The sequence below is a fragment of the Corythoichthys intestinalis genome, chromosome 16 (genome assembly GCF_030265065.1).
Source record: "Corythoichthys intestinalis isolate RoL2023-P3 chromosome 16, ASM3026506v1, whole genome shotgun sequence".
NCBI lineage: Eukaryota > Metazoa > Chordata > Actinopteri > Syngnathiformes > Syngnathidae > Corythoichthys > Corythoichthys intestinalis.
This window is the reverse complement of record NC_080410.1, coordinates 41,899,231-41,914,289: the sequence shown is the minus strand read 5'-3', so window position 1 is coordinate 41,914,289 and position 15,059 is coordinate 41,899,231. Positions and strand designations below refer to the sequence as shown.

At 41.7% G+C, this 15,059-nt stretch overlaps 1 protein-coding gene across 2 annotated transcripts in view; it reads right to left on the bottom strand.

The window, feature by feature from the left end:
- The window catches only part of ezh1 (enhancer of zeste 1 polycomb repressive complex 2 subunit), a 43,984-nt gene that overhangs the window by 3,916 nt on the left and 25,009 nt on the right, over positions 1-15,059 (bottom strand). For both annotated transcript variants that reach the window (XM_057816970.1, XM_057816971.1), the window contains exons 12-19: positions 12,954-13,045; positions 12,831-12,859; positions 12,635-12,760; positions 6,354-6,532; positions 1,892-1,987; positions 1,633-1,714; positions 1,488-1,568; positions 1,325-1,409 (exon numbers count right to left, since the gene is read on the bottom strand). In XM_057816970.1, the coding sequence (XP_057672953.1) occupies positions 1,325-1,409; positions 1,488-1,568; positions 1,633-1,714; positions 1,892-1,987; positions 6,354-6,532; positions 12,635-12,760; positions 12,831-12,859; positions 12,954-13,045 (770 nt within the window). The remainder of the gene's footprint in view (positions 1-1,324; positions 1,410-1,487; positions 1,569-1,632; positions 1,715-1,891; positions 1,988-6,353; positions 6,533-12,634; positions 12,761-12,830; positions 12,860-12,953; positions 13,046-15,059) is intronic.

Here is a 15,059-nt window from a genome sequence, read left to right as displayed (position 1 = left end):
TTAGTCAGCGTACAAAATAGGGCTCTGCGTTTCTTAACCTCCACTGAACCCCTGTACCTTACTCACCGAACCCCTGGGGTACGATCGAACTCCAGTTAAGAACCACTGTGTTATAGTCTCCCAAGCCACAATTTTAGCTCGTCATTGTCTCGTCATCGACGTAAAAAAATTTTCGTCAAAGAAATATTTTCGTTATAAGTTAGGGTTGTTCCGATCATGTTTTTTTGCTCCCGATCCGATCCCGATCGTTTTAGTTTGAGTATCTGCCGATCCCGATATTTCCCGACCCGATTGCTTTTTTTTTTTGCTCCCGATTCAATTCCAATCATTCCCGATAATTTTTTCCGATCATATACATTTTGGCAATGCATTAAGAAAAAAATGAATAAAACTCGGACGAATATATACATTCAACATACAGTACATAAGTACTGTATTTGTTTATTATGACAATAAATCCTCAAGATGGCATTTACATTATTAACATTCTTTCTGTGAGAGGGATCCACGGATAGAAAGACTTGTAATTCTTAAAGGATTAATGTGACTTTGTATACTGTCACTAAATATTGCCATCTAGTGTATTTGTTGAGCTTTCAGTAAATGATACTGTAGCCATTTAACTGTTCTGCCCAAATGCATGAAGGGAAGTGCAACCATGACTGTGCGTAGTGGCACCAATTGATATATCTTCTCTGCGTTGGGAAGTAACATAGGGTGTTAAGGAAAAGATCAACCACTACCGTTTTTCCCCACATTGCTTCCCACGATATATTTCTAATTGTTGAGAGAGGGATTTTAAGGCTTTAGCCAATTAAAAAGAGGCTCCAAAGAATGCCAAAATTCTCACTACTCATTTTACGCTGCCTCTTAGCTGTATATATAGGTAAAACGGTGCCACTATAGATTGAACGCGACAATGCGTGAGTGGGTCATGCAGCGCATGCGTTAATTGCATTAAATATTTTAACGTGATTAATTATTAAAAAATTAATTACCGCCGTTTACGTGATAAATTTGATAGCCCTACTTTAAGCCAAAACTAAAGACTCTGGATGAATGTAAGACATTTTGTCTGTTACGTTAAATACAATTAGAAAATGATTTAATTAACAAATATATATATATTAAAAAAAGGCATGTCCGATATTTTTTTGCCGATTCTGATACTTTGAAAATGACGTGATCGGACCCGATCGATCGGGACGCTGATCGATCGGGACGCTGATCGATCGGGACATCTTTAGTTATAGTCATTGTTGACGAAAACAACACTGCATTGCAGTATATGAAACACCTGGATCAAAACACCAGGAACTCTTACCTGTAGTCAAAGAAGAGCTCCTCCCCTTGCATGATGGCCCGCTTGGCAAAGATCCCGATGCGGTGGTCTCCATTCACCATCACCACTGTAAAGTGCAAACATCAAACCTTAAAACACTCCTTGATGCAACCCTGCTAAAAGCCCAATCTATTAATTTTATTACCTTTGGCGTAACAGTTGGGATTAACCGAGTGATTGGCAAAGCGGATTTTGTTGCCCTTCCTCGTGGCATCGACGACAAAGTCTACCGAAACAAATGACGTCAAAATGACATGAACGCGGGTGCGCAAGTTTGACTGAATACTTGCCGTTATTCAGGTTGAAAAGGAAGCTGGACATGTATTTGTCGTAGATTCTGCCTCGTCGGTCCGCCTCGTCTTGCGAGATGAGCTGCGACCATGAAACCAAATGAACAAGTGGGCTTTTTTTAAGCCTTACTGGAATTCTGCGGTGTATTCAAAATGCTGCTAAGCAGAAAATACCATCTTAATTTTCCTTGACGCTGCTATGAAAATTACAACTTTTCAGCAATGCAACTTTACAAATGGAAACACTCTTAAGACTTACCTCTCCGCAATACTCTGAGATGAACTCGTTCTTCTGCACGGGCTCTTTGATGAAGGTGCCCCAACCTGCTACATCGGACGGCGCCAACAGGAGGTGCTGTCGAATATACATAAACATTGTTCAGGTTCGTCGACTAATTTCCCAGGAGTGTTGGATCATTCGATAATTCGCTGACAGCCTCCTCCAGTTCAAATGGATTAGACGCCTATTGCAGTTGATGACTGAACTTGGGCTGCGTTCACACTTCAGGCATATCTGATTCCAATTGGATTACTCCTCAAATCTGATTTTCAGGGCTGACTGTTCACACTATTTTTAGCGAGTGTCTAAATCAGATCTGGACCTGTTGAAATTGGGCCACGTTATTGATACACCTGACAGGTTCCTCTGGCAGCGACGGCGTCTGGCAGAATCGAGTGATGTCACCGACAGTTAAAATCCATTTGAGCTGTTCAGACTGAGAAGCATCTTGTCCATATCTGATATGAAACTAGTGTTATGAAAAAGTATCTGAACCTTTTGGAATTTTTCACATTTCTGCATAAAATCACCATCAAATGTGAGCTGATCTTTGTCAAAATCACACAGATGAAAATACAGTGTCTGCTTTAATTAAAACCACCTAAACATTTATATGTTTTCATATTTTAATGAGGATAGCATGCAAACAATGACAGAAGGGTGATAAATAAATAAGTGAACCCTCTGCCTAAGGAGACTTAAAGTGCCTGTGACACGAAAAAGCATGTTTATTTCATAATACACGCGGTATTTTATGCTCCTGAATGAAATGGACCGCTTGGATGTGTGTGGAAGCGATCGCTATATTTAGTTTTTTGAATACCGCGCCATGAAAATGAGTGACTTCTGGCAACAGTCTCGAGTTGAGAAAGAGGGCGCTGTGACGTGTACTGAGGAAGGAGTCCTCTTCACTATACAGCCGTACTGTTGTATGAGAAGGACTAAGGATTCAGCTGATTTTGCGGATTAATACGTTTATTTTTCGCATCACGCCAGCCAAACGGCTGCAGAAAAATCTTGCTGCAGGAGGGAGAGTCGTGTGCGCCTTTTTGGGGTTTCAAAAGGTTCCCATTCACCGGTGGATATTGGCCAAAACAAGCCCCACTACTGTGGGACCATGGGACTTACGAGGAAGTGAGTAAACATCATGTTTTGTATTATGTCAAATACTTGGATAATTTTAATATGTAGGTGGCTTGCATTTTGTGACATGCTCCTTGCCCCCTTGGCCGATGACTTGTTGCACATCCCCCCGCCGGGAGAGCACTATACTCGGCTTATTCCCCTCTTCAAGAGCCCGGTGTTCTGTCAAATTTTCCGACCGATCAGAAATGGCAATTTTGAATCAAAAATAGCCGCCAATACAGCAATTACAAAGTAACACTACAAACTTCCTTTAAAGAAAGGACTACTTACGTTTGATCATAAAGAAAGGACTACTTACGTTTGATCATAGATGGGCATGTAAAAAGCTCTCCTCATACACATTAGCTGGACGTTAGCTGCACAACAACCGCAGCCGCCCTCCTCCACTGAGAGTCTCGCTGTTTACGACTTCGCAGTGTAGTAAAGCATTATTTTGCCATATTCGTGTTGACCATTTGGCAGCTACACGCTCCTCAGACGTCGGCCGGTATGTTCGGCGGTCATTGTCCAGCTGCTTCCCCGGTGAGCTCTCCTGTCCGTAGTGACAGGGGAATGAGTCGTAAATTGCTCTCCACCGGGCGGTTTGCCGATCGGTGAAGACAATCGACAACCCAGTCGTCATGTGAAATGATCGGGGCTAGTTAGTGCGATTTTCCGCTTCGAAGACTTTGAAACATCATTCGGTTCGGGTTAGCAAGCTGGCTAGCTGTCACACCTATTGGAAGCCGGGGAAGGGAAATGACATAAGCCCGATTTAGGTGGCATAAAATACCGTTCGGGAGGTGAGACATTAAAGGTGAAGTCGACAGTTCTGACCATTATGGAGTAATTTTGCCATGTCGTCTTGAATAAATGCGTTTTTATTATTTCATATTCCATTTAGTACAAGACTGTTATTTGTCATGACCATGCCATTTATTTACGTAGCTATTGGGAAAAATACTTGGATAGAAAATAATATCCTGTAAAAATATTGGAGTAGAGAGACTGAAACAATGACATTTTGCAGCTCTCTTCGTTGCGTTTTCCTCGTTCTGAATAATTCCCCCTCAACGGGCTGACTGGTCCTTCTCAAGCCATTTATTTAGCTATTGGAGAAAAATACTTGGATAAAAAGAATATCCTTTAAAAATATTGGGAGTAGAGAGACTGAAACAATGACAATTTGCGGCTCTCTTCGTCGCGTTTTCCTCGTTGTGAATAATTCCCCCTCAATGGGCTGCATACTAAATCAGATGAACTCGTGACTCCGCTGACGTCATCCACCTGTTGGGGACGCTAGAGCCCTATAACGGTAGGCGTGGCTAATCGGCAGATTAAAAGACTAATTTCTCATCATTTGCGCTTTGCTAAATTGTTGTATATAGTCGAATTGTTTCAAAATATGATTCTAATTCACATAATAATCCTATTTAAGCCTTTTTCTTCTCCTGTCGTACGCACTTTAAAGAGCAATTGAAACTAATTTTTACCAAACATTTTAAGTCAGGTGTGTGCCCAATCATTGATGAGTGTTTTAAAGGTGCCCTGCCCACTATAAAACACACACCTGGTAAGAAATGTCTTGATGAGAAGCATTGTCTGATGTGCATCATGTGTCGGTCAAACAAGCTGTCTGAAGACCTGTGATCAAGTATTGTTGATTTGTATAAAGCTGGGAAAGGATACCAAACCATCTCTAAAAGTCTGGATGATCATCAATCGACAGTCTGAGAAGTTGTCTACACATGGAGAGTTTGGCACTGTTGCTTCTCTCCCTTGGCCGTCCACTAAAGATGACGCCATAAGTTCAGCGCAGAATACTCAGAGAGGTAAAAAAAGAACCCTAGAGTGTCTGCTAAAGACTTACAGAAATCACTGGCACAGTCCAATATCTCTGTGCATACAACAACTATATGTAAAACTATGGCCAAGAATGGTGTTCATTGGAGGACTCCACGGAGAAGCCGCTGCGGTCTAAAAAAAAGATTGTTGCTCGTTTAATGTTTGCAAAAAGGCACTTGGATACTCTGCAGAAGTTTTGGCAAAATATTTTGTGGACTGATGAAACCAACACCAACAATGCAATGTCATGTGTGGAGGAAAAATGGAACAGCTCAACAACATCAACACGTCATTCCCACTGTGAAGCATGGTGGAGGGAGCATCATGATTTGGGGCTGTTTTTCTGCCTCAGGGCCTGGACAACTTGCAATTAATAATAGAAAAATGAATTCAAAATTTTATCAGGATGTTTTGCAGGAAAACTTGAGGCCATCTGTCAGACAGTTTAAGCTAAACAGTGGATGGATCCTGCAACAAGACATTGATCCAAAACACAGAAGTAAATCAACTTCAGAATGGTTTCAGAAGAACAAAATACACGTTCTGGAGTGGCCAAGTCAAACTCCAGACATGAAACCCATAGAGATGCTGTGGCATGACCTAAAGACAGCGATTCATGCCAGACATCCCAGGAATCTGACTGAACTACAGCAGTTTTGTAGAGCAGAATGGGCCAAGATTAGTCCTGATCGATGTGCCTGACTGATCTGCAGCTACAGAAAGCGTCTAGTTGAAGTTATTGCCGCCAAGGGGAGGGGGCACAAAACATTAAATGTGATGGTTCACTTACTTTATTTTCCCCCCTTCTGTCATTGTTCGCATACTATCCTCATTAAAATATGAAAACCTATAAATATTTGGGTGGTTTTAGTTGAAGCAGACACTGTTTTTTCATCTGTGTGACTTTGACAAAGATCAGATCACATTTGATGGTGATTTTATGCAGAAATGTGAGAAATTCCAAAAGGTTCAGATACTTTTTCATACCACTGTACCTCCCGTATGTGGTTTTAATCAGTTTCGCAGAAATCAGGGTTCTGTGCTTTGTGACTGATGAAATTACAGAAGAGCCTGCCCATCCATCCATCCATCCATCCATCCATCCATCCATCCATCCATCCATCCATCCATCCATCCATCCATCCATCCATCCATCCATCCATCCATCCATCCATCCATCCATCCATCCATCCATCCATCCATCCATCCATCCATCCATCCATCCATCCATCCATCCATCCATCCATCCATCCATCCATCCATCCATCCATCCATCCATCCATCCATCCATCCATCCATCCATCCATCCATCCATCCATCCATCCATCCATCCATCCATCCATCCATCCATCCATCCATCCATCCATCCATCCATCCATCCATCCATCCATCCATCCATCCATCCATCCATCCATCCATCCATCCATCCATCCATCCATCCATCCATCCATCCATCCATCCATCATTGTACCTTTTTGAGGCCCCTCTGGATGCTGCAGTTCTTGCACGACACCACTTTGCTGTCCCAGTGGTCGGCGGCACCGCAAGTCATGCACAGGTCCGGGTCGCACTCCCTCACGGCTAGGTAACAGGGACACTGCTTGGTGTTGCACTGGGTCTTACATCTACATCCCGGGAAGCGATTCTGGCCTGCAAAGCAGATAGCGACAGTAAGGACGACCTCTGCTGGCAGATACGCCCAATGACCATTCTACAAAAGCGTAACGTAAAACCCTGCGGTGTCTGGCGGGCTGCCTCCGCCCGCGGTGAAAGAAAAACCTCTGCCGTTTTGTGCTGGATTGAAATGTTCCATCTGCGCCATTGTTTAGCCTTAGCTGTCAGAACGGTGCTGACTTTGGAACCCGTGTTGTAAATTAGGCACTTCGCCCGTCAAGCCTCTTTGATTCCTCTCCAGGCACTTTGGAGCACACACATTCGCAACTTCCTGTTTGGCCCGAGCGCCCCTCGGCTACGGGAAAAAGGCGGCGTGAGACAGGGTGACTGAATCATAACACGTGCATGTAAAATGAGGTTTTCTGTACTGTTTGTCCGTGCTCGTTTGTGGCATGCAGCGGTGCATTGTGGGGTTTAGCTGCAGAAGAAGCACTGTTATTAGGAATGCAGCTGTGTGCGCGGGGTTGAGCCTGAGAAAACTTTCCTTTCAATGTAGCGGATAATTACAAAATCAGACATGATTATCGTGGAGATATCAAAGCTTGGTGCAGAAGTTTTGAGGGAAAAAAAGTCTAACAATGACAAAATATTTGCTTACTTTCCACTGTTTCAAATCATCCAATAACACTTTATTGGTACTTTTAAAGAAAAAAACAAGGAACACTTTAGTGGACAGTGGTTTCATATGACTGCCATAAGACCATTATAATTAGGTTTGGTATCAACATTGGTAGGGACGATGTAACAGCATAACCTGCTTGTACACTTTTTGCTCAGGATGGGACATAAATAACACCAAACAGATTGGGTGAACAGGGGTCAATGCTAAATTTCTCACGAATGTGAACCTAGTTAATTGATAGGCTAAATCAGGGGTGCTCATTACGTCGATCACGATCGACCAGTCGATCGCACCGGTAGTGTGGGTAGCTCGCGGCACCCCTGGGAAGTCAAAGTTTCCAACCTCTGATCAGGAAAAATATCATTAGTACGCCTCCATTATTTGATCGCTTATGAGAAGTCAGGTTTGCTGGAGGTCAAAATGTCTTTTGAAGGCCAAAATAAAAAACAACTTGTGGCGATCAGCCATCTTTGCTGTTTACGTTCGCTTAGAATGCTTTAAGGTCGCAACTGCTACACTCCGAGCGGGGTAAGTCCGACTTCCCACCTTCCTCGAATGCAGCGTGAGAATCTTTATTTGGGTCGTATTATGCATATAAAAAAATAGTCCTGCAGGATTAAATGAATTACGGCAGTTTGTGTTTTGAATTTATTTGACTATGTTGGATCTATTCATAGATCAAACAGACTGTAGTCAGACCCCTTCTTAAAAAAAAAACCCATCTCGACTCCTCCGTGCGGTCCAATTTTAGACCCGTCTCCCACTTGTCTTTCCTTTCTAAAGTTTTAGAAAAAGTTGTTTTAATTCAATTGCAAACATTTCTAGAGACAAACTCCACCCTTGACAAGTTTCAATCAGGCTTCAGGTCCAGACATAGCACTGAGTCAGCACTGTTAAAAGTGCACAACGACATTGCTCTTTCTGTAGATAATGGAAACCCAGCAATCCTTGTTTTACTAGATCTCACAGCAGCATTTGATAGTCGACCACACAGTCCTTGTTTCTCGTTTAGAACACTTTATAGGTATCCGTGGTAAAGCTCTACAGTGGTTTAAATCATACCTGGAACATAGGACCTTCTCGGTAATGATTGGGGAATTTTCCTCCTCACAAACTTCTCTGTCTTGTTGGGTGCCACAAGGCTCTATTTTAGGGCCTGTTCTCTTTGCACTTTATCTCTTACCTTTAGGATCAATTATAAAAAACATAATATCTCTTTTCATTTTTATCCTGATGACCTGCAGCTCTATCTCCCCCTGAGATCCAATGAACAAACTGCTCTCACTGAATCAATGAAGTGCATATCCGATGTGAAGCAGTGGCTAGCACAAAACTTTTTACATCTTAACGAAAGCAAAACTGAATATATTACTTTTGGCACACCTTCTATGTTAAATGCCCTTGAGTCCAACTCTGGCACTCTGGCTCCCTTTTTTAAAACACATGTTAAAAATCTCGGAGTGATATTCGATTGCAGGCTCAACTTTGAAAAACAGATTAGTTCTGTTGTAAGAGCAAGTTTTTTTCCAGCTCCGTCTCTTGGCCAAAGTGAAGCCTCTTCTTACTCGCCACGACCTTGAAAAAGCAATTCACGCTTTTATAAGCTCAAGGCTGGATTACTGCAACGCACTTTATGTTGGTCTTCCCAAGTCCTCAATTTCTCGTCTCCAACTTGTTCAAAATGCTGCTTGCTCGATTTTTAACAGATACACCTAGACGTGAACATATTACCCCCATGCTATCATCGCTCCGCTGGCTTCCAGTCCATTTTAGAATTGATTTTAAACTTTTACTGTTTGTTTTTAATTCAATTAATGGCCAGGCTCCTTCTTACTTATCGGAAATTTTAACCATCCGTAATTCTGGCAGGACTCTTCGCTCTACCGGCCAACTTCATTTGCACGTTCCGAGGTCCAAACTCAAACAGTGGGGAGACCGATCTTTTACGGTTGCTGCGCCCAGGTTATGGAATAGTCTTCCCCCTGAAATCCGCACCACTGCAAATTTGGGCCTTTTTAAATCTCGTTTAAAGACACACCTTTTTAGACTCGCCTTTCCCCAAGATTGGTTTAGCCTAGTTTTATAGTTTTATAGTTTTCATATTTTATCTGTTTTATTATTCTATTTGCTGTCTGACTTTTTCGTGATGCATTGTTCCATTTCTTTTGTCTTTTTTTTCTTCCTAATCTCATTGCATAATACTTTCCTGCCTTTTATTTACTATGAGCCATGTTTGTCTTTGTTGTGAAGCACTTTGGGGACCTTTCGGGTTTTGTAAAGGGCTATATAAATAAAATTGATTGATTGATTGATTGATTGAGATCTGTATCATTTTTTTATTGGCATGCTATAATGGTGCCATTGACTCACGCTAGCTTAGCCACTCTGGAGCCCTGAAACTAACAAATAAATTGGAAATGAAACGGAATTTGTTGAAATCAACTCCACCAACTAACTAAATCCCTGCTAACTCGAAGATTAAGCCTAATGTCAAAAACCCTGAACTTCCGCTTTAAGTGTCATCCGGTAAATTATGTCACTGACTCCATCTTTTTCATTCAATTAAAAGTGACATAATTTGGTGGATGGCGCTGGGCCTGATTTGGCCCAAGTGTCGTGAGTTGCACACATTTTACCTAAAGTAACCAGAGGTGGATAGAGTAGCCAAAATTTTTACTGAAGTATGAGTAGCGTTACTTCAAAATAATATTACTAAAGTAAGAGTAAAAGTAGTCAACCCAAAAATGTACTCAAGTACAAGTATAAAAAAGAGTAAAAAGAATACCCAAGTACTGAGTAACATTGTGAGTAACTGCTGAAGATATTTGATTTTTTAACAATTGTATTCTTTTCCCCAGCACAAAGTTATCTATATGATCTGTTCTCATTATACTGTACTATAACCTATTATGTAACCACATTGAGCGAAAGAAATACAAATAAAATCATTGCATTCCGGCGAGAAATTAAGTTTTTGCATTTAGGAAATGGGGGGGGGATTAGGAGATGAAGGTTGGGTTTACCGGTGTTAACTTTTATTTTGCAAATCATTAAAAAAAAAAATTTTTGAATGAAAATCAGTGTTTTTGTTTGTATTTGTTATAGGAATAAATGTGCCAAAAACAGTTTTATCTGCATTTTAGTGGTTTTAGGATGTCTAAACAAAAAAAAAAAAAATTCTCGCTTTGTGGCAACCTTTATGTTAGAGGAGTTCCCAAAAAATCGATTATTACATGCATCGCGATTCGACACGTGACGATTCGATTACGATTCATAAAGATTCAAAAACGATGATTTTCACTCAAAACTTTATGACAGCCGCTCGTAGCGGAACGAAATTCAAGACACGTCTGCCGCCAGGACACCGTTAACGGACGCACGCACAACGTTATGACTGATGCTCCCAGTTACTGGGAGAGAGATTTACTCCTTTTTAAAAGACTGGAAAATGAATTTGTAGATGAGACACGAATGACCACAAGCGCAACCTGGTGGTTATTTTTTAGAGCGAGAGGGGAAGAGAGATAGTTCGATGCTCCCCGTCTTTCAGATGTCCAACAATAGTTTTAAGGCACTTCAATTGAAAAATGTCCTGAGTGTGTTGCTAAGACCTGTGTGCATCTATAAGAGGTGAGTACACGAACCCTCTTGTACTGTTCAGTCTTTATTGTTGTTTTGCTTTTGAGATGTTATTAGTTAGTGCCGAGCGCTAAGCTAATTAGTAGGATTATTCCGATAATGTTTTTTTTTTGCTCCCGATCGGATCCCGATCATTTTAGTTTGAGTATCTGCCGATCCCGATATTTCCCGATCCGATTGCTTTTTAAAAAAAATTTTTTTGCTCCCGATTCAATTCCAATCATTCCCGATAATTTTTCCCGATCATATACATTTTGGCAATGCATTAAGAAAAAAATGAATAAAACTCGGACGAATATATACATTCAACATACAGTACATAAGTACTGTATTTGTTTATTATGACAATAAATCCTCAAGATGGCATTTACATTATTAACATTCTTTCTGTGAGAGGGATCCACGGATAGAAAGAATTGTAATTCTTAAAGGATAAATGTGACTTTGTATATTGTGACTAAATATTGCCATCTAGTGTATTAGTTGAGCTTTCAATAATTGATATTGTAGCCATTTAACTGTTCTGCCCAAATGCATGATGGGAAGTGCAACCATGACTGTGCGTAGTGCTACCACTTGATATATCTTCTCTGCGTTGGGAAATAACATAGGGTGTTAAGAAAAAGATCAGTTATTACCTTTCTTCCCCACATTGCTTCTCAAGATATTTCTAATTGTTGAGAGAAGGATTGTAAGGCTTTAGCCAATTAAAAAAAGGCTCCAAAGACTGCCTAAATTCCCTCTACTCATTTTACGCTGCCTTTTAGCTCTATATACGGGTAAAACGGCGCCTTTATAGATTGAACGCGACAATGCGTGAGTGCGTCGTGCAGCGCATGCGTTAATTGCGTTAAACGTGATTAATTAAAAAAAAATTAATTACCGCCGTTAATGCGATAAATTTGATAGTCCTACTTTAAGCCAAAACTAAAGACTCTGGATGAGTCGGCATCCCGATCGATCGGGACATCTTTACTAATTAGCTAATTCGCTAACGTGTATTTCATATGCACAACGTGTAAAACCATGATTAAGTACAGCGGTAACACTACAAACATGCGAAATAGTACAGAAATCTGTTGTTGCAAGTGCTGCCTGGGAGCCGACAGGCGTGTGTGCGCTTGGGCGGGCAGGGAGAGAAGAAGGTGCGCGCGCTGTAATGAATGTGTGTGTGCCGGTGTTTTTTTTTATGTGCTCGGCAATAAACGCCACAAGTTAAAAGTGATCAAGAGCAGTTGTGATTTCCACCTGTCACTCCAAGAGTTACACAAGGGAGGTAACACTGTGAAAACAAAGTAGGCTATATTGGTTAAAAGGAGTCTCATTTATAAAGACACTTTGTTTGTGTCCAGAAAATGTGGAATTCATTCCACCAGTGTAAATTTTATTGTATTGTTGATAGAAATAAATACTCCCTTTAAAATGGTTAATGTTTTTGCACTTTCTTGTATAAAAATAAAATAAAAAGCAGCTTAAGGGCAGCTTTTTGTTGTATGGGCATGTTTCCATCGTTCCTGTTGAATCATAAGGATATTTTAAATAAATAATGGACATAAATGTGTTTGGATAGTTTATTAATCAGTAATGTACAATGCCTCAATAATCGTGATAATCGCGATAACTGCGATCATCGTCAATACCGTGATCATCGTTCAAAAACCGAATCGTAGCACCCTGAATCGTAATCAAATCGAATCGTGGGGTGCCTAAGATGGCACACCCCTACTTTATGTCAGGGAGTTCTGGCAAGAAATTCTAGCCACTTTCACCCCTGATTTGACGTCTATCGCCGTGAAGAATATAAAAACAAAACTCACACTCGTGCTCACACTGGCAGAACTTCTCGCAGAAATTCTGCGTGATCACGCACGGGCAGGTGCTGTCACACGGGTGGTCCGGGTGATCACATGGCTGGTAGTTGTACACTTGATTGGACGAGTTATCTGAAAATAACAGAGCGCAAACACTTTCAGAAAAGCACTCGGAATGGAGTGTGATGCGAGAAAAACCTACCTTTCTTTAGCTGAATCTTTGCCCATAACCTGCCTCACCACAAAAAGATAAGCAATTTAATAATTGTAAAATTCCGCCTGTTTTCTATGGATATGTTGCATCCCATAATAATGAAGAGCTTGCCTGTGCTTCCTTTTCTTTTTCTGCGGAGAGATGCCTCCGTCCTCCAGAGGGACGCGATGAATGAGGGCTTCCTTCACCGCAAATGCGTACACCTGGGAGACATCAAACCGGACACCAAATATGCAAACGCTGTGCGTGTAAATTATATTGTGCAATCAGTGCATTGGCAGCCATTATGCAACATCCAGGAAATCCGCTTTTCAGCTTGTGTTTGGCCTCCTATCGAGAGAAATGTTCTCCACTGTGCTTTTTAAACTTTCCATTGTCTAACCACAGCTAAGTCACATCTCCACTTGGAGCTGACTAACAGCTTCGCACGATTAATAGAGTTATGGCTACTGCAAAAGCAGTCCTAATTAAAATCTTTGTTGAAATACCCACGCTTGAAAAGTAGGGGTGCACCCTATATGGAGGTAGATTTGTGTCTTTAAGATTCAGTCAAAATGGTGCTTCAATGGTGCCTCCGGGGAGAGTCAGGACGGGGCCATACAGTCCCAGGCTGGCTCCCCCTTGATTTGAATGCATCACACACAGAGGTTCTGGGATGGATGGGACCTTTTGGGGGCGGGTGACATCACGGCTGCCTCCCCACGGCAGGCCCTGCCATTCCCGCACCTCTTTTAAGGCACCACATACAGTGGGGCAAATAAGTATTTAGTCAACCACTAATTGTGCAAGTTCTCCCACTTGAAAATATTAGAGAGGCCTGTAATTGTCAATATGGGTAAACCTCAACCATGAGAGACAGAACGTGGAAAAAAAACCAACTGAAAATCACAATCTTTGATTCTCAAATAATTTATTTGTAAATCATGGTGGAAAATAAGTATTTGGTCAATACCAAAAGTTCATCCCAAAACTTTCTTATGTACCCTTTGTTGGCAATAACGGAGGCCAAACGTTTTCTGTAACTCTTCACAAGCTTTTCATACACTGTTGCTGGTATTTTGGCCCATTCCTCCATGCAGATCTCCTCTAGGGCAGTGATGTTTTGGGGCTGTCGTTGGGCAACACGGACTTTTTAACTCCCTCCTCACCCCGTGGCGTCAAAATGATAACAAGAACGGTGAGAAAAAATCCCAGAACCACACAGGGGGACCTAGTGAATGACCTACAGAGCGCTGGGAACACAGTAACAAAGGCTACTATCAGTAACACAATGCGCTGCCAGGGACTCAAATCCTGCACTCCCAGACGTGTCCCCCTGCTGAAGAAAGTACTCGTCCAGGCCGGTATGCGTTTCACTAGAGAGCATTTGGATGATCCAGAAGAGGACTGGGAGAATATGTTATGGTCAGATGAAACCAAAATAGAACTTTTTGGCGGAAACACAGGTTCTCGTGTTTGGAGGAAAAAGAATTGCACCATACCCACTGTGAAGCATGGGGGTGGAAACATCATGCTTTGGGGCTGTTTTTCTGCAAAGGGACCAGGACGACTGATCTGTGTAAAGGAAAGAATGAATGGGGCCATATATCGAGAGATTTTGAGTGAACATCTCCTTCCATCAGCAAGGGCATTGAAGATGAGACGTGGCTGGGTCTTTCAGCATGACAATGATCCCAAACACACAGCCAGGGCAACAAAGGAGTGGCTTCGTAAGAAGCATTTCAAGGTCCTGGAGTGGCCTAGCCAGTCTACAGATCATAACCCCATAGAAAATCTGTGGAGGGAGTTGAAAGTCCGTGTTGCCCAACGACAGCCCCAAAACGCCACTGCTCTAGAGGAGATCTGCATGGAGGAACCGGCCAAAATACCAGCAACAGTGTGTGAAAAGCTTGTGAAGAGTTACAGAACACGTTTGGACTCCGTTAATGCCAACAAAGGGTACATAAAAAAGTATTGAGATGAACTTTTGGTATTGACCAAATACTTATTTTCCACCATGATTTGCAAATAAATTCTTTAAACATCAAACAATGTGATTTTCTGTTTTTTTTCCACATTTTGTCTCTCACGGTTGAGGTTTACTCATGTTGACAATTACAGGCCTCTCTAATATTTTCAAGTGGGAAAACTTGCACAATTAGTGGTTGACTAAATACTTATTTGCGCCACTGTAAATCATATTCCACGGGAGGAGCTCCAGGGAAGGGCGGTGGGATG